At 43.3% G+C, this 27,448-nt stretch overlaps 3 protein-coding genes across 3 annotated transcripts in view; all 3 read right to left on the bottom strand.

Annotated features, from left to right (window-relative positions):
* Positions 1-27,448, bottom strand: part of LOC310823733 (uncharacterized protein) — a 566,003-nt gene that overhangs the window by 451,827 nt on the left and 86,728 nt on the right. The window lies entirely within an intron of this gene.
* The window catches only part of LOC310823883 (uncharacterized protein), a 259,021-nt gene continuing 235,519 nt past the window's right edge, over positions 3,947-27,448 (bottom strand). Inside the window, exons 16-20 of the mRNA XM_083696790.1 lie at positions 6,323-6,496; positions 5,687-5,860; positions 5,099-5,272; positions 4,937-4,983; positions 3,947-4,672 (exon numbers count right to left, since the gene is read on the bottom strand). Of these exons, the coding sequence (XP_083552916.1) occupies positions 4,122-4,672; positions 4,937-4,983; positions 5,099-5,272; positions 5,687-5,860; positions 6,323-6,496 (1,120 nt within the window). The 3' untranslated portion in view covers positions 3,947-4,121. The remainder of the gene's footprint in view (positions 4,673-4,936; positions 4,984-5,098; positions 5,273-5,686; positions 5,861-6,322; positions 6,497-27,448) is intronic.
* On the bottom strand, positions 6,711-10,418 carry LOC310823906 (NLR family CARD domain-containing protein 3-like). Its single transcript, XM_083696846.1, has 4 exons — positions 10,348-10,418; positions 9,794-9,884; positions 9,382-9,613; positions 6,711-8,797 (listed from the first exon to the last, which is right to left on the bottom strand). The coding sequence occupies exons 1-4, from the start codon at positions 10,413-10,415 to the stop codon at positions 7,005-7,007; spliced, it is 2,184 nt and encodes a 727-aa protein (XP_083552972.1). The 5' UTR covers positions 10,416-10,418; the 3' UTR covers positions 6,711-7,004.

Genomic DNA, 27,448 nt, shown 5'->3' with positions numbered 1-27,448 from the left:
TAAAGAAGAAGTAAATGTCGTAAAGATATAATAATAATAATAATAATAATAATAATAATAATAATAATAATAATAATAGTAAATGTCGTAAAATAAGGGAGGTTGGTGTGTTTGAGGGAATGTCGTAAAGGAAAAGAAAATGTCGGAAAGGGACGGGATATGGTGGGTTACCTAGCAACGAGGGGGTGGGGAGAGTGTGTGGTTTGAAGGAGTTTCATAAAATCATAAAATTCTAAAAAATGTCGTAAAATAGGAACGGTGGAGGGAAAAGGGGGGGGGTTGCCTAGCAACGAGGAGGTGGGTTTGAAGAGCCAAACTACATGGTTCTACTAGCCCTAGGGTTAGGGTCAGGGTTTAGGGTTAGGGTTAAAGTTAACTCATCCCCTAGGGTTAGGGTTAGGGTCAGGGTTTAGGGTTAGGGTCAGGGTTCGAGTTAGGGTTAGGGTCAGGGTCAGAGTCAGGTTCAGGGTCAGAGTTAGGGTTAGGGTCAGAGTCAGGGTCAGGGTTAGAGTCAGGGTTAGGGTCAAGGTTAACTCGTCTCCTAGGCCTGTCTGCACATTTGGGTTGTCATGACGTTGCTAAGTGAAGTGTTAACACTGGAAAGAAAACGTCCCCTTTGGTTTCCACTGATGTTCTATTATACTAATGTTCTATTATACTAAGATTATATTACACTGATGTTCTATTACACTAATGTTCTATTACATAAATGTTCTATTACACTAATGTTCTATTATACTAATGTTCTATTACACTGTTCTATTACATAAATGTTCTATTACACTAATGTTCTATTACATAAATGTTCTATTACACTAACGTTTTATTATGTTTTTTTATGTGAAGACTGCCCAACGCATCACCGGTTCCTCACTCCCCTCCATCGAGGCTGTCCAGGGCAAACGATGCTTGCGTAAGGCACGCAGCATCGTCAAGGACATTTCTCACCCCAACCACAGACTTTTCACCCCACTCCCCTCCGGGAGGCGCTACAGGTCTCTCCGCACCCGAACCAGTAGGTTCAGAGGCAGCTTCTTCCCTGCGGCTGTCACCCTGCTGAACTTGAACACTACACCTACCTGACAACCTACTACCCCCGCAACCCCCACCCCCCCCCCCCCCCACCCGGACTATTGCACTATTGCACTATACTCCCCTCCCCTGCTCTTACTCAATACCACTGCTCTTCTGTACATACCTGTTCATACTGTTCATACTGTTCATAATGCACATAATGCACATATCCTATATTTTCTTTAATACTACTGCACATACTGTACATACTTGTTTATACGGCATTCCATATTTATATTTATTCTGCTATCTACCTCATGTTACTGTTAATACATATATACTGCTAGACTGCATTACCCATACAGCTCATATGCTGCTACACTGCTCATACTGTAACTATTTATTCTGCTATAATGCTACTGCTACTCACATACTGCTATACTGCACTGCTATATTATACTGCTTATATTATACTATATCATACTGCACTACTACTGATCATATATTGCACTACCTGTAAATACTGTTCATTGCACTTTCTGCTATTTTGCACTTCTGGTTAGACGCTAACTGCATTTCGTTGTCTCTGTACTTGTACTCTGCACAATGACAATAAAGTTGAATCTAATCTAATCTAATCTAATATTACACTGTTCTATTACACTAATGTTCTATTACACTAATGTTCTATTACACTAATGTTTTATTATACTAATGTTCTATTACACTAATGTTCTATTACACTAATGTTCTATTACACTGTTCTATTACACTGTTCTATTACACTGATGTTCTATTACACTAATGTTTTATTATACTAATGTTTTATTATACTAATGTTCTATTACACTAATGTTCTATTACACTAATGTTTTATTATACTAATGTTCTATTACACTAATGTTCTATTACACTGATGTTCTATTACACTGATGTTCTATTACACTAATGTTCTATTACACTAATGTTATATTACACTGATGTTCTATTACACTGATGTTCTATTACACTGTTCTATTACACTAATGTTCTATTACACTAATGTTCTATTACACTGATGTTCTATTACACTAATGTTCTATTACACTGATGTTCTATTACACTAATGTTATATTACACTGTTCTATTACACTGTTCTATTACACTGATGTTCTATTACACTGATGTTCTATTACACTGTTCTATTACACTGTTCTATTACACTGATGTTCTATTACACTGATGTTCTATTACACTAATGTTATATTACACTAATGTTCTATTATACTAACGTTCTATTACACTGTTCTATTACACTAATGTTCTATTACACTGATGTTCTATTACACTGATGTTCTATTACACTGATGTTATATTACACTAATGTTCCATTACATTGTTCTATTACACTAATGTTCTATTACACTGATGTTCTATTACACTAATGTTCTATTACACTGTTCTATTACACTGATGTTCTATTACACTAATGTTCTATTACACTGTTCTATTACACTGATGTTCTATTACACTGTTCTATTACACTAATGTTCTATTACACTGTTCTATTACACTGATGTTCTATTACACTGTTCTATTACACTGATGTTCTATTACACTGTTCTATTACACTGATGTTCTATTACACTGTTCCATTATAAAAGATCTGTTATGTTATAAAGAATATTTCAGGTTCAATTTCTGGGTTTTTAGGATCCAGTGCTTATTGCTAACTGGCTGGATTCTAATCTCTCTGTTGTTGTAATACTAGTAAATGACCACCAGGTGGTGCCCCCATCTGAGGGCTAGAGGTCTGGGGGATAGGGTTCTGGGGGTCTGGGGGTCTGGAGGTCTGGGGGTCTGGGGGTCAGAGGTACTGCAGGGGACAAGTGAAGTCTTCTCATGCCTCGCATGGCAGGGAGCGGTACTGCAGGGGACAGGTGAAGTCTTCTCATGAGAGCCATGCCTCCCATGGCAGGGAGCGGTACTGCAGGGGACAGGTGAAGTCTTCTCATGAGAGCCACGCCTCCCATGGCAGGGAGCGGTACTGCAGGGGACAGGTGAAGTCTTCTCATGAGAGCCATGCCTCCCACAGCCCACAGACAGAGAAAGGAAAAGCAGCCTGCACCTTGGCTGCCCCTCACAATGTCACATGATGGAGAGATATTACTGTACTAGATGATTACTATATAAAAATTAAGGAATGCATGGAAAGTGAAGTTCAGAACATGTACAGCGCCTTCTGAAGGTATTCAGACCCCTTCACTTTTTACACATTTTCTTGTGTTATAGACTCAATTTAAAATGGATTCAATTAAAATAATTTGCCATCAATCCACACACAATACCCCAGAATGACAAAGCGAAAACACAATTTTTTAAATTTCAGCACATTTATTAAAACTGAAATACAGAAATACTTCATGTACAGAAGTATTCAGACCTTTTCCTATGACAGTCTTAAAATTAGCTAAAATGCAAAAATGTCATCAACACATAACTCAATAAGTTGAATTAAGTCCATCTTAATGCAAGGAAAATAGTTCATGTCATTTTGGAATAAATATCTTTGTTTTTATAGGGTCTCTGATTTGCATAGGAATCAATTACACACTGTGTAGATTAGGATGTTCCGAAGACACTGTCCATGTTGTACTGACAGAGAAGGAGAGCTGTCTTCACATCCACTCCCTGCTACCTTACACACAGCAACGTAATCCAGCATCACAACTCAAACACCCAATCTAACCAACTCTTATATACATACAGACACTCTCTCCTGTGTTATTCTCAGAGTTCATCATCAGTCTGATTTGATCATCTAATCATTCATCTAGATTGTTTCACTATCAGTTGCATTTCCATCAAAAACAAACAAACATATATAAACAAATATATACATATTTTCTGTACCTGTAGTCTATTTCACTATCAGATGCATTTTTTAATAATTATATATATATATATATATATATATATATGTACAGTAAGAAATAATATAACTACACACAACACACAACACCCTACACACTGGGAGAGAGAACATCTGTACCTCCAACATCTCAGTGAAAACACACCACCATCCGACTGCATCATGTTCTGATCCGTCATCTTTGAGCCTTTGGTGTTCAGTGTGATCTCCCTGAGACTAGTTTACACAGGGTCACTGAACAGTCAAACCCAACCCAAAACCCTGGGTAGAGGGGCTCAGTGAATGTGGAGTGGAATGTGTGCAGGAGGGTCCGTGTGTCAGAGGAGACACTGTAGAAGGACAGAGTGCCGGCCGGCCAGTCCAGATACACTCCTACTCTGTGGGAGCCAGAGGAGGGGACAGGTATGTCAGTCTTCTTATTATTGTGTATGGCAGAGTAACTGTTACCAGAGCACCACAGACTCCAGGACTTGTCATTGTATCCCAACAAACAGTCATAACCCTTTCCTCTCCTGCTGATTCCTTTATATGTCACTCCTATACCAGCCTCTCTCCCACTCCACTCTACCTCCCAGTAACAGCGCCCAGTCAGACCCTCTCTACACAGCACCTGTAGACAGCGCTCAAATCTCTCTGGGTGATCAGGATACGGCTGCTCCTCTGTCCCCCGTGTCACCTTTCTGTTCTCCTCAGACAGAGAGTGGTGTCTGTGTGCTGTGTTTGGGTCCAGTGTGAGCTCACAGGCATCTGATTGAGAGGGCAAAAATAATCATCAAATCAATATAATTGAATAAATTACAATATTCACAATGTGATCTTGTTAGGGAAACATTCTTTTCACATAATATTACTTATTAATTAAAAATGTTTTATAAGGGATACAACGAATTCACATTTACTAATATTTTAGATTTACATATGAATACAATACTGGTGCTCTGTTTGAACTCTGCTGTACCCTGGTTCTTGAGTAATATCACAGTCCTATTCTCTACAGCGGTGGTGACTTACATTTGATCAGCCCAGGTTTGAGCCTGCACTCTCCACCATGGTCCACACTATATCAACCACAGAAGAACACACAGAGGTTGGATGACACACTTACAATCATGAGGAAAATAGATACAGTGCAATAATCTCATTGATACGTCCAGCCACATATTCAGCCTTTACCTGAATGTCTGTAGGTTACAGAGTGGATCTTTCTGTACAGCAGAGAGCAGCGCCAGTCCTGAGTCTCCTGGGTGATTGTAGCTGAGGTCCAGCTCTCTCAGGTGGGAGGGGTTAGACCTCAGAGCTGAAGCCAGAGAAACACAGCCTTCCTCTGGGACTCCACAGAATGACAACCTGGGGAAATAGTGTCACTCCATCTGATATCAAGAATCTGATTATTCCTCTCTAATGTACATGTGCAGCTTTAAATCCTCTTCATTTGTCAGTTGAAAGGCCACATGTGAATGAGGAATACAAATAAATACATGCAGCCAAACAATCACAGTGCGTGCAGACAGAGCAGCCCCCCCTCCCACCTCACACACACACACACACACACACACACACACACACACACACACACACACACATGCATACATACACACATGCACACATACACACACTATAGTAATTGATTGGAAGATAATGTACATTGTCTGTCTCAATTATTGAGCCTTTCAGTGCAAGTATCATTGATTGCAAAGAACGATAATGTAACAGACACTTCGGAATGATGTGTCTGACAACAAGAATAGTCTGAGACCTCACCTCAGTGTCTGTAGTTGACAGTGTGGACTCCCCAGTCCAGCAGAGAGCAGCTTCACCCCCCAGTCACCTAGATCATTATTACTGAGGTCCAGCTCTCTCAGATGGCAGGAGTCTGACCTGAGAGCTGAGGCCAACGCTTCACAGCATCTCACTGTGAGGTGACATCCATTCAGCCTGAATGAGGAATACAAATAAATACATGCAGCCAAATGATCACTGTGGTGCATTATGATAAGAATTCATGAGTGAGAGTTATAGTTGCTCTCAACAGGGAAGAAATTAACTATGGATACATTTGTAGTGACTGGATGTCTATTTCTAGTATAATGTATTTTCTAGCTATTGGGTTAGTGCAGTATTGTGTAGTCCCATGAGCTGATCTAAGGCCAGGTGGGTCAGGATTTGATGAGAGTAAAGTTATTCAGAGAGTGAAGACAGAGTAGCCCTCCCTACCACCACACACACACACACACACACACACACACACACGTTATATAGTAATTGATTGGAAGATAATGTACATTGTCTGTCTCAATAATTGAGCCTTTCTGTTGAAGTATCATTGATTCCATTGAATTATAATGTAACACAGTTAGGAATGATGTGTCTGACGACAAGAATAGTCTGAGACCTCACCTCAGTGTCTGTAGTTGACAGTGTGGACTCCCCAGTCCAGCAGAGAGCAGCTTCACCCCCACGTCACCTAGTTCATTATGACTGAGGTCCAGCTCTCTCAGGTGGCAGGAGTCTGAGCTGAGAGCTGAGGCCAACGCTTCACAGCATCTCTCTGTGAGGTGACATCCATTCAGCCTGAATGAGGAATAAATACAAGCATCAAGTCTTTTTAACTCAGAGAAAAATGTACATATGTGATGTGTTCTATCATTTCCAGTTGCATGTCGCCGCACCTAATTACAATATAATGATATTTTCGGGATTTTAACATAGAACAACATTTTTTCTAATCATTTCACTTCATTTTAAAGGTGAAATGATCATGTATCCATACTTTTCATGCCTTAAATAATGGATAGAGCTTTCAGTAGGAGATGAGTGGCGAGCTCCTTCCAACTGCACCAATTGTAACTGGCTAGAGAACTGACTAATTCCACTTTCACTAAAATAAAGCTGACAAACTCATGAACTGTGAACACAGCCAGCCATGTTATTATATATGCTACCTATGATATTTGCTTCATGTCAGACCAAAAGTCTTCATTTGAGCCGCAGTGTGAGTATCCGTGGTAGCGCTGTAGTAGTAAGTGATCACGTACTCCATTCATCGCTCAAGTATCAATACAGTGTTTTGTCCATCTACTTACAGTGCCGTCTTAGAGGCTGTGACCACTGGCAGCAGCCTCAGAAGACCTTCTTCTGATCTGGAGTACTTCTTCAGGTCAAACACATCCAGCTCCTCTTCTGAAGTCAGCAACACAAAGACCAGAGCTGACCACTGTGCAGGTGAGAGTTGGGCTTCTGAGAGACGTCCTGAGCTCAGGTAGCTTTGGATCTCCTCCACTAGAGAATGGTCATTCAGCTCATTCAGACAGTGGAACAGATTGATGCACCTTTCTGGAGAGGGATTCTCCCTGATCTTCTCCTTGATATACTTGACTGTTTCCTCATTGGTCTGTGAGCTGCTTCCTGTCTGTGTCAGAAGGCCGCGTAGGAGATTCTGATTTGACTGCAGTGAGAGGCCCAAGAGGAAGCGCAGGAACAGGTCCAGGTGACCATTCTGACTCTGTAAGGCCTTGTCCACTGCACTCTTGTGTAAGTCGACCAGAGGTGTGCATCTCAGTGATGACCATAGCTTCATGGATGAGGATTTCTGTTTAACCAGTGGATTCTCATTGCAGTTGTTGAATGTGAGGAACACATATAAAGCAGCTAGAAACTCCTGGATGCTCAGATGCACAAAGCTGAACAGTTTGTGCAGCCCACTCTCCTCTCTGAAGATCTGAGTGCACACTCCCGAGTACACTGTGGCTTTTGTGACATCAATGCCACACTCTCTCAGGTCTTCCTCATAGAAGATCAGATTGCCATTTTCCAGCTGATTGAAGGCCAGTTTTCCCAGTGACAGAATTTGTTCTTTATCCCACTGTGGATCTCTGTCATGGTTTCCAAGGTACTTCACATTCTTCTGTATGGTCTGAAATACCAGGAAGTGTGTGTACATCTGTGTCAGAGTGTTGGGCATCTCTCCTCTCTCTGCTTCACCCAACAATCTCTCTAGGGTAGTGGCTGAGAGCCAACAGAACACTGGTATGTGGCACATGATGTGGAGGCTCCTTGATGACTTTATGTGTGTGTGGATTCTGCTGGCCAGGTTCTCATCACTGATTCTCTTCCTGAAGTACTCCTCCTTCTGTGGGTTGTTGAACCCTCGTACCTCTGTCACCTGGTCAACACACTCAGGAGGGATCTGATTGGCTGCTGCAGGTCGGGAGGTTATCCAGAGGAGAGCAGAGGGAAGCAGCTTCCCCTTGATGAGGTTTGTCAGCAGCACGTCCACTGAGGTTAACTCTGTGGCATCACAACATGTCTCGTTATTCTTGAAGTCTAGAGGAAGTCGACACTCATCCAGACCATCCAAGATGAACAGAACTTTATACTTGTCAAAGTTGGAGATTCCTGACTCTTTTACTTCAATGAAGAAATGACCAAGAAGTTCATTCAAACTGCATTTCTTCTCTTTCATTAAATTCAGCTCCCGAAAAGGAAGTGGAAATATGAACTGGACATCCTGATTGGCTTTTCCTTCAGCCCAGTCCGTAATGAACTTCTGAGTTGACACTGTTTTTCCAATGCCAGCAACTCCCTTTGTCAGCACATTTCTCATTGGTTTGTCTTGTCCAGGTAAAGGCTTGAAGATGTTGTTGCATTTGATTGGTGTCTCCTGTGTTGCTGGTCTCCTGGATGCTGTCTCAATCTGTCTGACCTCATGTTCGTTATTGACCTCTCCACTTCCACCCTCTGTGATGTAGACCTCTGTGTAGACCTTATCGAGAAGTATTGGGTTACCTTGCTTAGCTATTCCCTCAAACACACACTGAAACTTCATCTTCAGGGTGGACTTGAGTTCTTGTTGGCACACCACAGCAAGCTCACCTGAATGACAAAACAATTAAAGAAATATTCCTGGACACTTTAGATTAAGTTGACCCAATACCTGCAGGAACTGTAAATATATATATATATATAATTATATGCCATTTTATCCAAAGCGACTTACATTGCAGTGAGTGCATACATTTCAGTATATATGGTCCCAGCAGGAATCAAACCCACAACCTAAGCATTATTAAAGCCATGCTCTACCGACTGAGCCACAGAAGACCACATGTATTAATTAACAAGTTGTTATATAGTAATTAATTATTAATTAATTATATAAGAATTCATTACATAGTATGTAGTGTAGTTGAATGATATATTACTACACGTGTAGGAAAGAACAGTACTTATTCCATCTGTGTTGTAGGAAACTGTCCAAACCCATTACTATGCAATTATACAGAAACAACCAATCTTGTTACTGGAGTAATTACAGAGACACTAAGTTATAGAGGCAACATAATATGAAGAGTGACCAAATGGGGATATACATCATAATTACAGTTAGTGGTGTTTGTATTTTCAATAATATTTCAGCCCAGTAACACTTCTCTGTGAAAACACATGAGGTCTCTTACGTTTCTCCAGTGTGTCAGCGAGCTCCTTCTGGTTCATGTTCCTCAGGACGTGCAGTGTGATCTTCAGAGCCCCTTCTCTGGCACTGCTCTCCTGCTTCTCTTCTTCTTCATCATCCACCACTTGCTCTTTCTCCCCCTGACTCTCAAAGCACTCTGGGTAGTCTTGAGAAATAAGCCTCTTGAACCTCTTCAGCTCATTTCTCAGTAAAGTGATGACATTGTCTTCAAGCGACTGAAACATTTAGAAAAATAAAGTGGAGTGAGATAGACAATTATGGGTAAACCTTTACACACAGTAGAGAGACTAAATACAAAAAACACTTGACTTTGGCATGCAATTGAAACAAGAAAAAAAAAATTTATATGGGGATGACTTTGCCACCTTCAATGTCATACTTTTTATTTAGCTCACCCTGAATATGGAGGCCAGTTCACTTTGACTCTGGACAGACTGACCACTGGGAATCTCTGACTCTGGTCTCTCCACCTGGTCACTGGGGATTCTGGGTAAAAACAAGAAATAAGCAGATGTCTTTATCCAGAGAAGTGTGAATGAGGCCCAGTTTCTCAAATAGAATAACTTCAGAGTGTAAACCACTAAACATAGTTCCTGGGTCAGATGAATATTACAAAAAACTGACATTGGTGGACGTTTTAGTCGGTGTAGCCAGTCCAAATTAATATATCTGTATTGTCAGTAGCTTTTAGGTTTTTAGTGTCCATCTCCCAACAGGATCCACTCTCCTCCTCCGTGGACATGCCTTCTAGTGAGTGTTGTAACACTGTCTGTTGCTACAGTTTGCATTGAACTACAGTATATCTACATTCCTGTGTCGAACACAAAGACACCAACATTCTCACATTCATTAACAGGAGACAGTGAACAGCACACTCTGAGGACCTCATGAAACAAAGAGGTGGCGTAGTCTAGCAGTTAGTTCATCACATCCCCCATGATACACCTACCCTTGTTTAGCAGTGACGGTTCCTTGTCTGAAGTGTATTGGAAGGTCCATAGACCGGTCACTCTTCATGGACACACAGCTAGGTACAGGTGAGGCTGGTCTCTCTTTCTGCTGGACCCTGTCAAACACAAAGACACCAACATTCTCACATGTTCAACAGAAGACAATGGATGTCATGTGTTCATATGAGTGTGTGTATGTGTGAGAGTGGGGACGGTGTGGCCTGTCCAAATAATTATATCTGTATTGTCAGTAGCTTTTAGGTTTTTAGTGGCCATCTCCCTCCAGGATCAACTCTCCTCCTCCATGGACACGCCTTCTAGTGAGTGTTGTAACACTGTCTGTTGCTACAGTATGCATTGAACTACAGTATATCTACATTCCTATGTCTAACATTAATCTGGTTATGGTTGAAGTATCTACCATCATCATCATCATCAGTATCATCATCTTCATGATAAATGACCTCCAGAGACTCTTCTCTTACCCCATGGCTTCAACCTCCCCAGACAGACTCATTTTCGAGGCAGTGGTCCCCTCCTCTCTCTCCCCAGAGAGACTCATTTTAGAGGCAGTGGTCCCCTCCTCTCTCTCCCCAGAGAGACTCATTTTAGAGGCAGTGGTCCCCTCCTCTCTCTCCTCTCCTCAGAGAACCTCCTGCTATAAACCCAATGAACACACGCAGCACGTTAAAGGAGACCAAAGTTCAAAACCAGTGAAGTGAGAAACTACAGTCTGGGGCTCAACAGAGGGAGGAAAGGGACATGAACGCCTGCTGATCCTGGATATACAGTATCTCTCTCTCTCTCTCTCTCTCTCCACTTACGGGTTGAATAAAATTCAAATTAAATCAAAGATGAAAGTTAACTTTGATTACATAAGCCAATCTTTACATAACAAAACAAAACATACAGGAAACCAACTAATTGACCCTTCATAGAGGAGTGTATTGAACACTCACACAGTCAACTTACGGTTGTGATCTGTCTCCCACCTCAGTGCTCAGCTCTGCTCTCTGTCTGGCTCCTCACTGATGCAGCTCTCCCCTGGATGAACTAGTTTGTCCACATTGTATCACCTGATGAAGCACATATGGGGCATATGACAGGATGACAGTTATCACACCACTGACAACTGTTCACGTAAATACACATATTATTCTTTTTTGTTCAATCTTCTAGTGTGTCGTCAACACAACGTCCAGTCTGACAGATCTCCAAGGTTGTCAACATGACTTAGAGACAGAGAGGGGGCGTGGCCTATCTTGTCCAGATTATCTCTAATATAAACGTCTAACATTTAACCTGCTGTAAATAATTGGCAGCCTCCATTAGATAATGTTGAATAGGAGGGAAGTAAATAATGTAATTCTCTGACAAAATTTGGCCATTAAAATGTCTCACACACACACACACACACACACACACACACACACACACACTCACACATGTATGATTTTCATGCTGCAGGAAATAGACTTAAAAGAATGACCAAAGCGAAAATCTGACTTGAAATTAAATGATTATTTGATTGATGATGTGATGTGGGACTCACTCAACAAGGTCTATGCAGGGTTCAAGAGTCACGGTTGTCTGCTGGTCCAGGACAAGGTCTATGCAGGATTCAAGAGTCACGGTTGTCTGCTGGTCCAGGACAAGGTCTATGCAGGGTTAAACAGTCACGGTGGTCTGCTGGTCCAGGACAAGGTCTATGCAGGGTTAAACAGTCACGGTGGTCTGCTGGTCCAGGACAAGGTCTAGTCAGGGTTAAACAGTGACGGTTGTCTGCTGGTCCAGGACAAGGTCTAGGCAGGGTTCAACAGTGACGGTTGTCTGCTGGTCCAGGACAAGGTCTAGGCAGGGTTCAACAGTCACGGTTGTCTGCTGGTCCAGGACAAGCCGACAGTACCAACTAGAAGAAGATTGAACTGTAAAGGAATGTAACAATCAATATAATACAACAGAGGCTTGAATGTTTCAAGTAGAGGAAATTATCAATACAATTACACAGTTAAATGTGTCTCCCCTCATCCTCTCTGACCTCTGTCAGAAGATGATACAGTTATTGTAATAATTACGACTAGAAACACTTTAGGTGACTTTAGGAAATGACGTGGTAGTTGTGGTTGGTCCATGGGAGAATAGAAGAGGGAAGTAAACTATACATGTTAACATAAAGCATGATGGCCGACTAGAAGATGTGTTTCGACTAGGATAGAGTCTCTAAGTTCAAGAGCTTGTTAGCAGTGTCTGCAGTAGACACAACCATAGACACACTACTCTGCACACGTGACAGTTCTTTGTAACTGACTCGGTCAACGCCTCCCATTTGCTGTACAACGTGTAGTAGAGAGCTGCGTGTGTCGAGGAGGGCCACATCTCTCTCTCCTCTTCCCCCTGTGCCGGGCCGAGCTTCTCCTTTCTACTCTGAGGAGGTGTGTACACCATATAGACTAGGGTAGATTCTCTGATTCTCTGTCAGATAGAGCTATATAATATGTACACATATACAGTATATACAGTGGGGGAAATGATTATTTGATCCCCTGCTGATTTTGTTAGTTTGCCCGATTACAAAGAAATGAGCGGTCTATAATTTTTATGGTACTTTTAGTTTAACAAATAGAGACAGAATATCAACAAAGAAGTCCAGAAAAAACACGTTATATAAAGTTATAAATTAATTTGCATTTGATCGAAGGAAATAAGTATTTGATCCCTTACAAACCAACAAGAATTCTGGCTCATACAGACCGGTTATATGCCCATGAGGCACACAGATTAGTCCTGTCACTTTAGGAAAAGTTCTCCTAATCTCTGCTTGTTATGGGTATAAAAGACACCTGTCAATAGAATCAATCTCTTCCATTCCAAGCTCTCCACCACCATGGGCAAGACCAAAGAACATTCAAAGGACATCAGGGTAAAAGTTGTAGACCTTCACAAGGCTGAAATGGGCTACAAGACCATCAGCAAGAAGCTTGGTGAGAAGTAGACAACTGTTGGTGCAATTATTAGAAAATGGAAGAAATACAAAATAACCATCAATCGCGGCCTGGAGCTCTGTGCAAGATCTTGCCTCGTGGGGTAAGGATGATCATGAGAAGAGTGAAGGATCAGCCCAGGCCTACACGGGAGGAGCTTGGTAATGATCTCAAGGCAGCTGGGACCACAGTCACCAAGAAAACCATTGGTAACACACTACACCGTAACAGATTGAAATCCTGCAGTGCCCGCAAGGTCCCCCTGCTCAAGAAGGCAAATGTACAGGCCCATCTGAAGTTTGCCAATGAACACCTAAATGATTCAGAGAAGGCTTGGGAGAAGGTGATGTGGTCAGATGAGACCAAAATTGAACTCTTTGGCATAAATTTGACTCTTCGTGTTTGGAGGGAGAGAAATGCTGAATGCTACAATCCCAAGAACACCATCCCCGCAGTAAAACACGGAGGTGAAAACATTATGCTTTGGGGTTGTTTCTCTGCTAAGGGTACAGGACGACTTCACTGCATTGAGGGGCCAATGGACGGGGCCATGTACCATAAGATCTTGGACAAGAACCTCCTTCCCTCAGCCAGAGCACTGCGGATGGGTCGTGGATGGGTCTTCCAGCATGACAATGACCCAAAACATACAGCCAAGGCAACAAAGGAGTGGCTCAAGAAGAAGCACGCTAAGGTCATGGAGTGGCCTAGCTAGTCTCCGGACCTTAATCCTATTGAAAATTTGTGGAGGGAGATGAAGCTTCGAGTTGCCAAGCAAAAGCCTTGAAACCTTCAGGATTTGGAGAGGATCTGTAAAGAGGAGTGGACCAAAATCCCTCCTGAGATGTGTGCAAACCTGGTGACCAACTATAAGAAACGTCTGACTTCTGTGCTTGCCAGCAAGGGTTTCTCCACCAAGTACTAAGTCATGTTTTGCTTGGGGATCAAGTACTTATTTCCTTCGATCAAATGCAAATTAATTTATAACTTTATATAATGTGTTTTTTCTGGACTTCTTTGTTGATATTCTGTCTCTATTTGTTGAAATAAAAGTACCATAAAAATTATAGACCGCTCATTTCTTTGTAATCGGGCAAACTAACAAAATCAGCAGGGGATCAAATAATTATTTCCCCCACTGTATATAAAATATAATATAATATAATATTAAAAACAAATTAGATTGTTTTTTTTGTGCGGGGTCAACTTTGCGAACTTGAACGGCTAAATATTCTCTGTGAATAAAGTCTTTGAATGAATCAACAGCTCTGGTATTGAATACTACGGTATTTAAAAAGTATTATAACTTAAATTCTACGACAAACACACCACACAACACACCACACCACACCACACTAAAACACTACACAACACACACACACACCACACCACACCACACCACACCACACCACACCACACCACACCACACTACACCACACCACACACAACTACACAACACTACACACCACAACAAAACAAAACAGAACACAACACAACACAACACAACACAACACAACACAACACCACAATTACACTTTTCCAGCAGAGCACACTCTTCCTGGTTAATGATCAACAAGAACCATAAACAGTTATATGATTTTTACTGCTCAGGATCTCAGTTCACACAACACAACACTCATTTTAGAGGCAGTGGTCCCCTCCTCTCTCTCCTCTCCTCAAAGAACCTCCTGCTAAACATGTTAAAGGAGACCAAAGACCACACACACACACACACACACACACGCACACACGCATGATTTTCATGCTGCAGGAAATAAACTTAAAAGAATGACCAAAGCGAAAATCTGACTTGAAATTGAATGATTATTTGATTGATGATGTGATGTGGGACTCACTCAACAAGGTATATGCAGGGTTCAACAGTCACAGTTGTCTGCTGGTCCAGGACAAGGTCTAGGCAGGGTTCAACAGTCACGGTTGTCTGCTGGTCCAGGACAAGGTCTAGGCAGGGTTCAACAGTCACGGTTGTCTGCTTGTCCAGGACAAGCCAACAGTACCAACTCGAAGAAGACTGAACTGTAAAGGAATGTAACAATCAATATAAAACAACAGAGGCTTCAATGTTTCAAGTTCAGGAAATTATCAATACAATTACACAGTTAAATGTGTCTCCCCTCATCCTCTCTGACCTCTGTCAGAAGATGATACAGTTATTGTAATAATTACGACTAAAAACACTTGAGGTGACTTTAGGAAATGAGGTGGTAGTTGTGGTTGGTCCATGGGAGAACAGAAGAGGGAAGTAAACTATACATGTTAACATAAAGCATGATGGCCGACTAGAAGATGTGTTTGGACTAGGATAGAGTCTCTAAGCTCAAGAGCTTGTTAGCAGTGTCTACAGTAGACACAACCATAGACACACTACTCTGCACACGTGACAGTTCTTTGTAACTGACTCGGTCAATGAATTTTGCTGTACAACGTGTAGTAGAGAGCTGCGTGTGTCGAGGAGGGCCACATCTCTCTCTCCTCTTCCCCCTGTGCCGGGCCGAGCTTCTCCTTTCTACTCTGAGGAGGTGTGTACGCCATATAGACTAGGGTAGATTCTCTGATTCTCTGTCAGATAGAGATATACTATAGAGATATACTATATATAATGTTACAACAAAAAACAAATTGTGATGTATCCCTTTAATGCAGTAAGAATGTCCAGTAGACGTCAATCAAAGCTATTTTCCATTGTAAACTGGCAGATAAAGCCAGCTCAGCCTGAATGTGGAGGCCAGGTCAGTTTGACTCTGGACCATAACTGTTAATATCAGATGATACATCATAGTCATAGTATCCTCTCTTCCTGGTTAATAATCAACAACAACATGTACACTTACACAACTTTTACTGCTCAGTATCATAGCTCACACCACACCACACCACAACACTACACTACACTACACTACACTACACTACACTACACTACACTACACACACAAGACTACACTACATTACACTACACTACACTACACTCTTTAAAACATGATAGACACTCTCTTTCCCTCTGTACCTCACTCTCCCTCCCTCCTCTCTCCATCCCATCTCTCTCTTTCCCTCCCTACCTCTCTCTACTACTCTCTCTCCCTCTCTCCCTCCATCCTTTACCTCCCTCCCCCCCTCACTCCCTCCCTCTCTCCCTCCATCCTCTCCCTCCCTCCCTGCCCTTCCTCTCTCCCTCCTCTCCCTCCCTCTCTGCCTCCCTCCCTTCTCTCTCTCCCTCCCTCTATCCCTCCCTCCTCTCTCTCATTCTCTCCCTCCCTCCTTCCCTCCCTCCCTCACTCCCTCAATCCCTCCGTCTGGCACCAACAACTATGCCACGTTCAAAGTCACTTAAACCACCTTCAGCAGGTTGTCTTGACCATGTCTACATGCCTAAATGCATTGAGTTGCTGCCATGTGATTGGCTGATTAGATATTTGCGTTAAAGAGCAGTTGAACAGGTGTAACTAATAAAGTGGCCGGTGAGTGGATATATATATAATATGTATAATATAATATAAAAAAATATATATATTATTTTTGTGATCTATCCCTTTAATGCAGTAAGAATGTCCAGTAGACGTCAATCAAAGCTATTTTCCATTTTAAACAGGCAGATAAAGCCAGCTCAGCCTGAATATGGAGGCCAGGTCAGTTTGACTCTGGACCATAACTGTTAATATCAGATGCTACATCATAGTCATAGTACCCTCCCTTCCTGGTTAATAATCAACAACAACATGTACACTTACACAACTTTTACTGCTCAGTACCATAGCTCACACCACACCACAATACACTACACTACACACCACACTAAAACACTACACACCACACAACACTATACAACACAACACTACACTACACTACACACCACACCACACCAAACACAACACAACACAACACAACACAACACACCACACCACACCACACCACAACACAACACAACACACAACACAACGCAATACAACAAACCACACTATACACTTTATCTGTCTTTTTCTCTCTCTCCCTCTACCTCCCACCCTCTCTCCCTACCTATTTTCCTCACTCCCTCCATCTTTCTCCCTCACTCCCTACCTCCCTCTCTCCCTCCTTCACTCGCTCTCTCTCTCTCTTTCTCTCTCTCTCCCTCCCTCCCTCTCTCCCTCCCTACCTCTTCTCCCCATCCAATCTCTTTCTCTCTCTCTCTTTCCCTCTCTCTGTCTTTTTCTCTCTCTCCCTCTACCCCCCCCTCTCCCTCTACCTCCCACCCTCTCACCCTCTCTCCCTACCTCCCTTCCTCTCTCCCTCCCTCTTTCTCTCTCCCTCCTTCTCTCCCTCCCTACCTCCCTCTCTCCCTCCTTCACTCGCTCTCTCTCTCTCTTTATCTCCCTCCCTCTCTCTCTCTCTCTCTCTCTCTCTCTCTCTCTCTCTCTCTCTGTCACAATCTCTCTCTCTCTTTCTTTCACTCCCCTCCCTTTCCTCCTCTTGCTCTGGTTAATTATTAACAACAACATGTACACTTACACAACACAACACTACACACCACTACACACCACAACACATTAAAACACTACACAACACTACACTGCACAACACACACAACACTACGCACCACAACACTACAAACCACACTACAGAACACACAACAACACAACACACCACACCACACCACACCACAACACTACACAGAACACAACACAACACAACAAGTACACTTTTCTAGCAGAGCACACTCTCCCTGGTTAATGAACAACAAGAACCATAAACAGTCATATGATTTTAACTGCTCAGGATTACAGTTCACAGAACACAACACTCACAGTGAACATTTCCATCACAGTTCAATTTTGTTAAATATGACGATTCATCAACAAGAGAGTTTCTCACGTTTCTCTTCTTCTGGCTTGGTTGTGGACACACGTTGGAGCTCATCCCTTAGCTGTTACACAGGAGAGTGTCCCTGCTCCGTGATTCCCAGTCACCCCTTAGAGACTTGGTACTCGACTCCTTAGTCTCCAACAGCAGCCATCGTCTCCAGAGTAAAGAGAAAACAGAGCTTTGCTGCCTAACTGATCATTCTGGTCCTTTTAGATTGGTCGTCTGCAGTTCTCCACTCTGTCTGTCAGTCAGGACTAAAGACAGTCTGATGGCTGCTGTCTGACTGAGAGGTTAGTCTGAGACTGAACTTCTCTACTGATGACAGACACGGAGGACAGATCAGGTGAGTTACCTGTCAATGTGTGACCATGGGAGGGGTGGGGCAAGATATTTCTTATCCAATGAAATGATCGTGTGTGTGAATAATTCTGAGAAGGTGTCAGGTTGCATAAGGCAGGGAAACTGGCAGTCACTCAATTCTGTTATGTGATCAAGATGTAGCCTCACCCACCCACAGTTCTACTTCCTTATCACCCATCATGTAGCTTGGAGCACCAAGAGATCAGGTCAAGTAGAAAAAAGGAAAACTATGGTGATTAACTAAAGAAGCTTTAAAATACAATTTGATCAGTTTGATTTGTAGTTCTAGTTTTATAGTTTTATCTGCAGTCCTACTTGTATCTGTAGTCCTAGTATTATAGTTTTATCTGTAGTCCTAGTTTTATCTGTAGTCCTAGTTTTATCTGTAGTCCTAGTATTATAGTTTTATCTGTAGTCCTAGTTTTATCTGTAGTCCTAGTTTTATCTGTAGTCCTAGTATTATAGTTTGATCTGTAGTCCTAGTATTATAGTTTGATCTGTAGTCCTAGTATTATAGTTTGATCTGTAGTCCTAGTTTGATCTGTAGTCCTAGTTGTATAGTTTGATCTGTAGTCCGAGTTTGATCTGTAGCCCTAGTTGTATAGTTTGATCTGTAGTCCTAGTTTGAGCTGTAGTCCTAGTTGTATCATTTGATCTGTAATCCTAGTTGTATAGTTTGATCTGTAGTCCTAGTTTGATCTGTAGTCCTAGTTGTATAGTTTGATCTGTAGTCCTAGTTTGATCTGTAGCCCTAGTTGTATAGTTTGATCTGTAGTCCTAGTATTCAGGGTATGTTTGTCTCTGGCAGGGGCTGGGGAGTTTGTCAGGGTCAAGAGAAAATTATGAAATTTGCTGAGTTGGTCGTGACATCCTAATCCACACAGTGTGGAATTGAATCCGATGCAAATCAGAGACTCTATAAAAACAAAGATATTAATTCCAAAATGACTTGATCTCAATTCAACTTATTGAGTGAATTGTTGATTTTTGCATTTTAGCTCATTTTAAGAGTGTCATAGCAAAGGGTCTGAATACTTCTGTACATGAGGGATTTCTGTATTTAAATTTTAATACATTTACTGACATTTCAACTTTGTCATTCTGGGGTATTGTGTGTGGATTGATGGCAAATTCTTTTAATTTAATTCATTTTAAATTGAGTCAAAAACACAACAAAATGTGGAGAAAGTGAAGGGGTCTGATTACTTTCCGAAGGGACTGTTGATGGAAAGATTGACTTAAGGAAATGAGGTGGTAGTTGTGGTTGGTCCATGGGAGAACAGAAGAGAGAAGTAAACTATACATGTTAACATAAAGCATGATGGCCGACTAGAAGATGTGTTTCGACTAGGATAGAGTCTCTAAGTTCAAGAGCTTGTTAGCAGTGTCTACAGTAGACACAACCATAGACACACTACTCTGCACACGTGACAGTTATTTGTAACTGACTCGGTCAACGCCTCCCATTTGCTGTACAACGTGTAGTAGAGAGCTGCGTGTGTCGAGGAGGGCCACATCTCTCTCTCCTCTTCCCCCTGTGCCGGGCCGAGCTTCTCCTTTCTACTCTAAGGAGGTGTGTACACCATATAGACTAGGATAGATTCTCTGATTCTCTGTCAGATAGAGATGTATAATATGTACACATATACAGTATATATATATATATTTATATAATATTTAAAAAAAAGTGAGCTATCCCAGGGAGGAGGTCCAGCACCTCACAGTGTGGTGCACCAACAACAACCTGGCTCTCAACACCAGGAAGACCGAAGAGCTCATTGTGGACTTCAGGAAGTCAAAAGCTGGCACACACACCCCCATCCTCATCAACGAGTCTGAGGTGGAGCGAGTCACCAGCTTCAAGTTTCTGGGTGTCCCATCTCTGAGGATCTCTCCTGGACCCTCAACACCTCTACCCTGATCAAGGAGGCTCACCAGCATCTCTTCTTCCTGAGGAGACTAAAGAAGGTCCATCTGTCTCCTCAGATCCTGGTGAACTTCTACCGCTGCACCATCGAGAGCATCCTCACCAACTGTGTCACAGTATGATATGGCAACTGCTCTGCCTCTGACCGGAAAGCACTGCAGAGGGTGGTGAAAACTGCCCAACGCATCACTGGTTCCTCACTCCCCTCCATTGAGGCTGTCCAGGGCAAGCGATGCTTGCGTAAGGTACGCAGCATCGTCAAGGACAGTTCTCACCCCAACCACAGACTGTTCACCCCACTCCCCTCCGGTAGGCGCCTCTCTCCGTACCCGAACCAGCAGGTTCAGAGGAAGCTTCTTCCCTGCGGCTGTCAACCTGAACTCCATCTCTGCACCTAGGTGACAACCTACTAACTAACCCCTACACCCCCCCCCCCCCCCCCCCCCGGACAATTGTACTGCTCTTACCCTATATCATTCCTATAAACTATACATACTGTATCTTCACTTGTACACACTGCTCTTATACTATATATTACTGCTCTTCTGTACATATCTGTCTATACTGTTCATAATGCACATACCCTTATTTTTAACTCATCTTAGAATGCTACTGTTAATACACTGCACATATCTGTACATACTGTACATATCTGTTTTTATTGTTCATACTGCATTCCATATTTATTCTGCTTATTTACTCTGCTTATAATGTTACTGTTAATACATATACTGCTTATACTGCACCACTTATACTGCTCATATACTGCTTATATTATTCATACTGCATTCTATATTTATTCTGCTTATAATGTCACTGTTAATACATACACTGCTTATACTGCAATACTTAAACTGCTCATATATATCTTATACTGCACTACCTGTATATATTGTTCACATTGCACTTTTCTGCTTTTTTTGCACTTCTGGTTAGACGCTAACTGCATTTCGTTGTCCCTGTACTTGTACTCTGCACAATGACAATAAAGTTGAATCTAATCTAATCTAATGCAGTAAGAATGTACAGTAGACGTCAATCAAATCTATTTTCCATTGTAAACTGGCAGATGACGCCAGCTCAGCCTGAAAATGGAGGCCAGGTCAGTTAACTCTGGACCGTAACTGTTAATATCAGATGATACATCATAGTCATAGTACCCTCTCTTCCTGGTTAATAATCAACAACAACATGTACACTTACACAACTTTTACTGCTCAGTATCATAGCTCACAACACACTACACTACACTACACTACACTACACTACACACACACAACACACCACATTAAAACACTACACACCACACCACACCACACCACACCAAACACAACACTACACACCACACAACACAACACAACACAACGCAACACAACAAACCACACTATACACTTTCTCTGTCTTTTTCTCTCTCTCCCTCTACCCCCCCCTCTCTCCCTCTACCTCCCATCCTCTCTCCCTCTCTCCCTACCTCCCTTCCTCTCTCCCTCCCTCTTTATCCCTCCCTCCCTCTCTCCCTCTCTCCCTCCTTCACTCACTCTCTCTCTCTTTCTCTCCCTCTCTCTCTCTCTCTTCCTCCCTTTCTCCCCCCCCCTCTCCCTCCGTACCTCTTCTCCCCATCCAATCTCTCTCTCTCTTTCTCTTTCCCTCTTTCTGTCTTTTTCTCTCTTTCCCTCCCTACCCCACACTCTCCCTCTACCCCCCCTCTCCCTTTACCTCCCACCCTCTCTCCCTCTCTCCCTACCTCCCTTCCTCTCTCCCTCCCTCTTTCTCCCTCCCTCCCTCCCTCCCTACCTCCCTCGCTCCCTCCTTCACTCACTCTCTCTCTCTCTTTCTCTCCCTCTCTCTCTTCCTCCCTTTCTCCCCCCCCCTCTCCCTCCATACCTCTTCTCCCCATCCAATCTCTCTCTCTCTTTCTCTTTCCCTCTTTCTGTCTTTTTCTCTCTTTCCCTCCCTACCCCACACTCTCCCTCTACCCCCCCTCTCCCTTTACCTCCCACCCTCTCTCCCTCTCTCCCTACCTCCCTTCCTCTCTCCCTCCCTCTTTCTCCCTCCCTCCCTCCCTCCCTACCTCCCTCGCTCCCTCCTTCACTCACTCTCTCTCTCTCTTTCTCTCCCTCTCTCTCTTCCTCCCTTTCTCCCTCCCCCCTCTCTCCCTCCCTACCTCTTCTCCCCATCCAATCTCTCTCTCTTTCTCTTTCCCTCTTTCTGTCTTTTTCTCTCTTTCCCTCCCTACCCCCTTCTCTCCCTCTACCCCCCCCCTCTCCCTTCACCTCCCACCCTCTCTCCCTCTCTCCCTACCTCCCTTCCTCTCTCCCTCCCTCTTTCTCATTCCTTCCCTCTCTCCCTCCCTACCTCCCTCTCTCTCTCCTTCACTCGCTCTCTCTCTCTCTTTCTCTACCTCCCTCTCTCTCTCTCTCTCTCTTTGTCACAATCTTACTCTATCTTTCTTTCACTCCCCTCCCTTTCCTCCCTCCTCTTGCTCTCCCTCTGTACCTCTCTCTCCCTCCCTCCTCTCTCCATCTCATCTCTCTTCCTCCCTCCCTACCTCTCTTTACTACTCTCCCTCCCTCTCTCCCTCCTTCCTCTCCCTCCCTCCCCCCCTCTCTCTCCCTCCCTCCCTCCCTCCCCTTCCTATCTCCCTCCCTATCTGCCTCCCTCCCTTCTCTCTCTCCCTCTCTCCCTCCCTCCTCTCTCTCATTCTCTCCCTCCCTCCCTCCCTCTATCCCTCCCTCTGGCACCAACAACTATGCCACGTTCAAAGTCACTTAAACCACCTTCAGCAGGTCGTCTTGACCATGTCTACATGCCTAAATGCATTGAGTTGCTGCCATGTGATTGGCTGATTAGATATTTGCATTAAAGAGCAGTTGAACAGGTGTACCTAATAAAGTGGCCGGTGAGTGGACATATATATATATAATATGTATAATATAAAAATAAAAATAAATATAATTTTTGTGATCTATCCCTTTAATGCATTAAGAATGTACAACAGACATCAATCAAAGCTATTTTCCATTTTAAACTCACAAATAAAGCCAGCCTGAAAATGGAGGCCAGGTCAGTTTGACTCTGGACCGTAACTGTTAATATCATCTGATACATCATAGTCATAGTACCCTCTCTTCCTGGTTAATAATCAACAACAACATGTAAACTTACACAACTTTTACTGCTCAGTATCATAGCTCACACCACACTACACTACACTACACTACACTACACTACACTACACTACACTACACACACAACACTACACTACACTACACTACACACACAACAAAACACTACACTACATTACACTACACTACACTACACTACACTACACACCACTACACTACACAACACTACACTACACTACACTACACCACACTACACTACACTACACTACACTACACAACACTACACACAAAAACACTACGCTACACTACACTACACTACACTACACAACACTACACTACACACAACACTACACTACACTACACTACACTACACTACACTACACTCTTTACACAAGCTCAAACATGATCGACACTCTCTTTCCCTCTGTACCTCTCTCTCCCTCCCTCCTCTCTCCATCCCATCTCTCTCTCTCCCTCCCTACCTCTCTCTACTACTCTCCCTCCCTCTCTCCCTCCATCCTTTCCCTCCCTCCCCCCCTCTCTCCCCCCCCTCTCCCTCCATCCTCTCCCTCCCTCCCTCCCTCCCTCCCTCCCCTTCCTATCTCCCCCCCTCTCTCCTTCCCTCCCTCCCTCTCTCCCTCCCCTCTCTCCCTCCCTCCCTCCCTCCTCTCTCTCATTCTCTCCCTTCATCCCTCCCTCCCTCCCTCCCTCACTCCCTCTATCCCTCTGTCTGGCACCAACAACTATGCCACGTTCAAAGTCACTTAAACCACCTTCAGCAGGTCGTCTTGACCATGTCTACATGCCTAAATGCATTGAGTTGCTGTAATGTGATTGGCTGATTAGATATTTGCGTTAAAGAGCAGTTGAACAGGTGTACCTAATAAAGTGGCCGGTGAATGGATATATATATATATATAAAATGTATAATATAAACAAAATATATATATATATTTTTGTGATCTATCCCTTTAATGCAGTAAGAATGTACAATAGACTTTCAATCAAAGCTTTTTTCCATTTTAAACTCACAAATAAAGCCAGCCTGAAAATGGAGGCCAGGTCAGTTTGACTCTGGACCGTAACTGTTAATATCATCTGATACATCATAGTCATAGTACCCTCCCTTCCTGGTTAATTATTAACAACAACATGTACACTTACATAACTTTTACTGCTCAGTATCATAGCTCACATCACACCACACAACACTACACTACACTACACTACACAACATACCACAAAACACTACACTACACTACACAACACACACAACACAACACAACACTACACTAAAACACTACACAACACACCACAACATATGGTAAATTTAAAGACAATATAAGGGTTTGCAATGGAATGGAAGAGGTCACAAGAAAACGGATGGTCCTAGAACATTTGGAGAATGCAGTCAAGAAGGGTGAGGTCAGATTGAGGGGTTTGCTATAGGTGAAGAGAACAAAGGATCAAAGCTGGAGAAACCAGGATAGAGTAATTAAAAGCTAGGGTAATTAAGTAATAAACAAAGGTATAAACAGCCAGAACAAAAGGCTTTTTGAAATCAGCCTGGGCGTCAGCAAGGTCTGACCAGACTAACGGGGGCCAGCCAGGTAGGCGGCGCACACCTTGATGACGAAATATAGATCTTGAATGTTATTGGTGCATGTAGACAGGAAACAGAAATACGTTGAATAGAAGGCGTTAACCTGTGTGAAGTCTATGAAGGCAGGTGACTGAAGAGATAACGGGGTCAACTTTGGAAACCTGAACGGTTAAATATTCTCTGTGAATAAAGTCTTTGAATGAATCGACAGCTCTGGTTAATGGTATTTTACTTCAAAGTATTATAACTTAAATTCTACGACAAACACACCACACAACACACCACACCACACCACAACAGAACACACCACAACACACCACAGAAGTACACTTTTCCAGCAGAGCACACTCTCCCTGGTTAATGATCAACAAGAACCATAAACAGTTATCTGATTTTTACTGCTCAGGATCACAGTTCACACAACACAACACTCACAGTGAACATTTCCATCACAGTTCAATCTTGTTAAATATGATGATTCATCAACAAGAGAGATTCTCACATTTCTCTTCTTCTGGCTTGGTTGTGGACACACGATGATATGAAACACTTGTGTATAATTTTGTATGGAAGTGCCTTCAAATTGAGAAAGAGAAAATGTATGTAAAAATGGAGAAAATACCCCTGGTCCCCAAAGGGTTAACCTGCAAAGTGAGGCCTTCTCTTTTCCCCCCATCAGAACAATGTGGGACTTGTCCATGTTTACAACCCTTGACTGATACATGTCTCTCTCTCTCTCTCTCTCTCTCTCTCTCTCTCTCTCTCTCTCTCTCTCTCTCTCCCTCTCTCTCTCTCTCTCTCTCCCTCTCTACCTCTTTTCCCAATCCAATCCCTCTTTCTCTGTCTTTTTCTCTCCCTACCTCCCTTCCTCTGTCCCTCCCTCTTTCTCCCTCCCTCTCTCCCTTTTTCTCTCTCTCCCTCCCTCCCTCCCTCCCTCCTTCTCTCCCTCCCTACCTCTTCTCCCCATACAATCCCTCTCTCTCTCTTTCCCTCTTTCTCTGTCTTTTTCTCTCTCTCCCTCCCTACCCCCCTCTCTCCCTCTACCTCCCACCCTCTCTCCCTCTACCTCTCACCCTCTCTCCCTACCTCCCTTCCTCTCTCCCTCCCTCTTTCTCCTTCCCTCCCTCTCTCCCTCCCTACCTACCTCTTCTCCCCATCCAATCTCTCTCTCTCTCTCTCTCTCTTTCCCTCTTTCTGTCTTTTTCTCTCTCTCCCTCCCTACCCCCATTTCTCCCTCTACCTCCCCCCCTCCCTTTTTCTCCCTCCCTCCCTCCCTACCTCCCTCTCTCCCTGCTTCACTCGCTCTCTCTCTCTCTTTCTCTCCCTCCCTCTATCTCTCTCTCTCTGTCACAATCTCTCTCTCTCTTTCTTTCACTCCCCTCCCTTTCCTCCCTCCTTCCCGCCTCCTTCTCTCCCTCCATGCCTCTCTCTCCCTACGTGCCTCTCTCTCCCTCTGTACCTCTCTCTCCCTCCCTCCTCTCTCCATCCCATCTCTCTTCCTCCTTCCCTACCTCTCTCTACTACTCTCCCTCCCTCTCTCCCTCCATCCTCTCCCTCCCTCACCCCCTCTCTCTCCCTCACTCTCTCCCTCCCTCCCTCCCCTTCCTATCTCCCTCCCTCTCTCCCTCCTCTCACTCCCTCTCTGCCTCCCTCCCTTCTCTCTCTCCCTCTCTCCCTCCCTCCCTCCCTCCTCTCTCTCATTCTCTCCCTCCCTCCTTCCCTCCCTCCCTCCCTCCCTCCCTCCCTCCCTCAATCCCTCCGTCTGGCACCAACAACTATACCACGTTCAAAGTCACTTAAACCACCTTCAGCAGGTCATCTTGACCATGCCTACATGCCTAAATGCATTGAGTTGTACCTAATAAAGTGGCCGGTGAATAGCCAGCCTGAAAATGGAGGCCAGGTCAGTTTGACTCTGGACCGTAACTGTTAATATCATATGATACATCATAGTCATAGTACCCTCTCTTCCTGGTTAATAATCAACAACAGCATGTACACTTACATAACTTTTACTGCTCAGTATCATAGCTCACACCACACCACACCACACTACACTACACTACACAACACTACACAACACTACACTACACTACACAACACTACACTACACTACACTACACAACACCACACTAAAACACTACACAACACCACACTAAAACACTACACAACACACCACAACATATGATCAATTTAAAGACAATATAAGGGTTTGTAATGGAATGGAAGAGGTCACAAGAAAACAGA

Source organism: Argentina silus (assembly GCF_951799395.1).
Source record: "Argentina silus genome assembly, chromosome: Y".
In the NCBI taxonomy this organism is placed as follows: Eukaryota; Metazoa; Chordata; class Actinopteri; order Argentiniformes; family Argentinidae; genus Argentina; species Argentina silus.
The sequence above is the reverse complement of the archived record's forward strand: the minus strand, read 5'-3'. Positions and strand labels throughout refer to the sequence as shown.

What these genes read in the sequence shown, in the direction of transcription:
- LOC310823906 (XM_083696846.1), bottom strand. Translation starts at nt 10,415, where the DNA reads ATGAAGAGTGACCGGTCTATGGACCTTCCAATACACTTCAGACAAGGA. An exon ending in ACCGTCACTGCTAAACAAGG is followed by an intron (nt 9,885 to 10,347) that starts GTAGGTGTATCA and finishes GTTTTTACCCAG; the next exon opens with AATCCCCAGTGACCAGGTGG. An exon ending in CGCTGACACACTGGAGAAAC is followed by an intron (nt 8,798 to 9,381) that starts GTAAGAGACCTC and finishes TTTGTCATTCAG; the next exon opens with GTGAGCTTGCTGTGGTGTGC.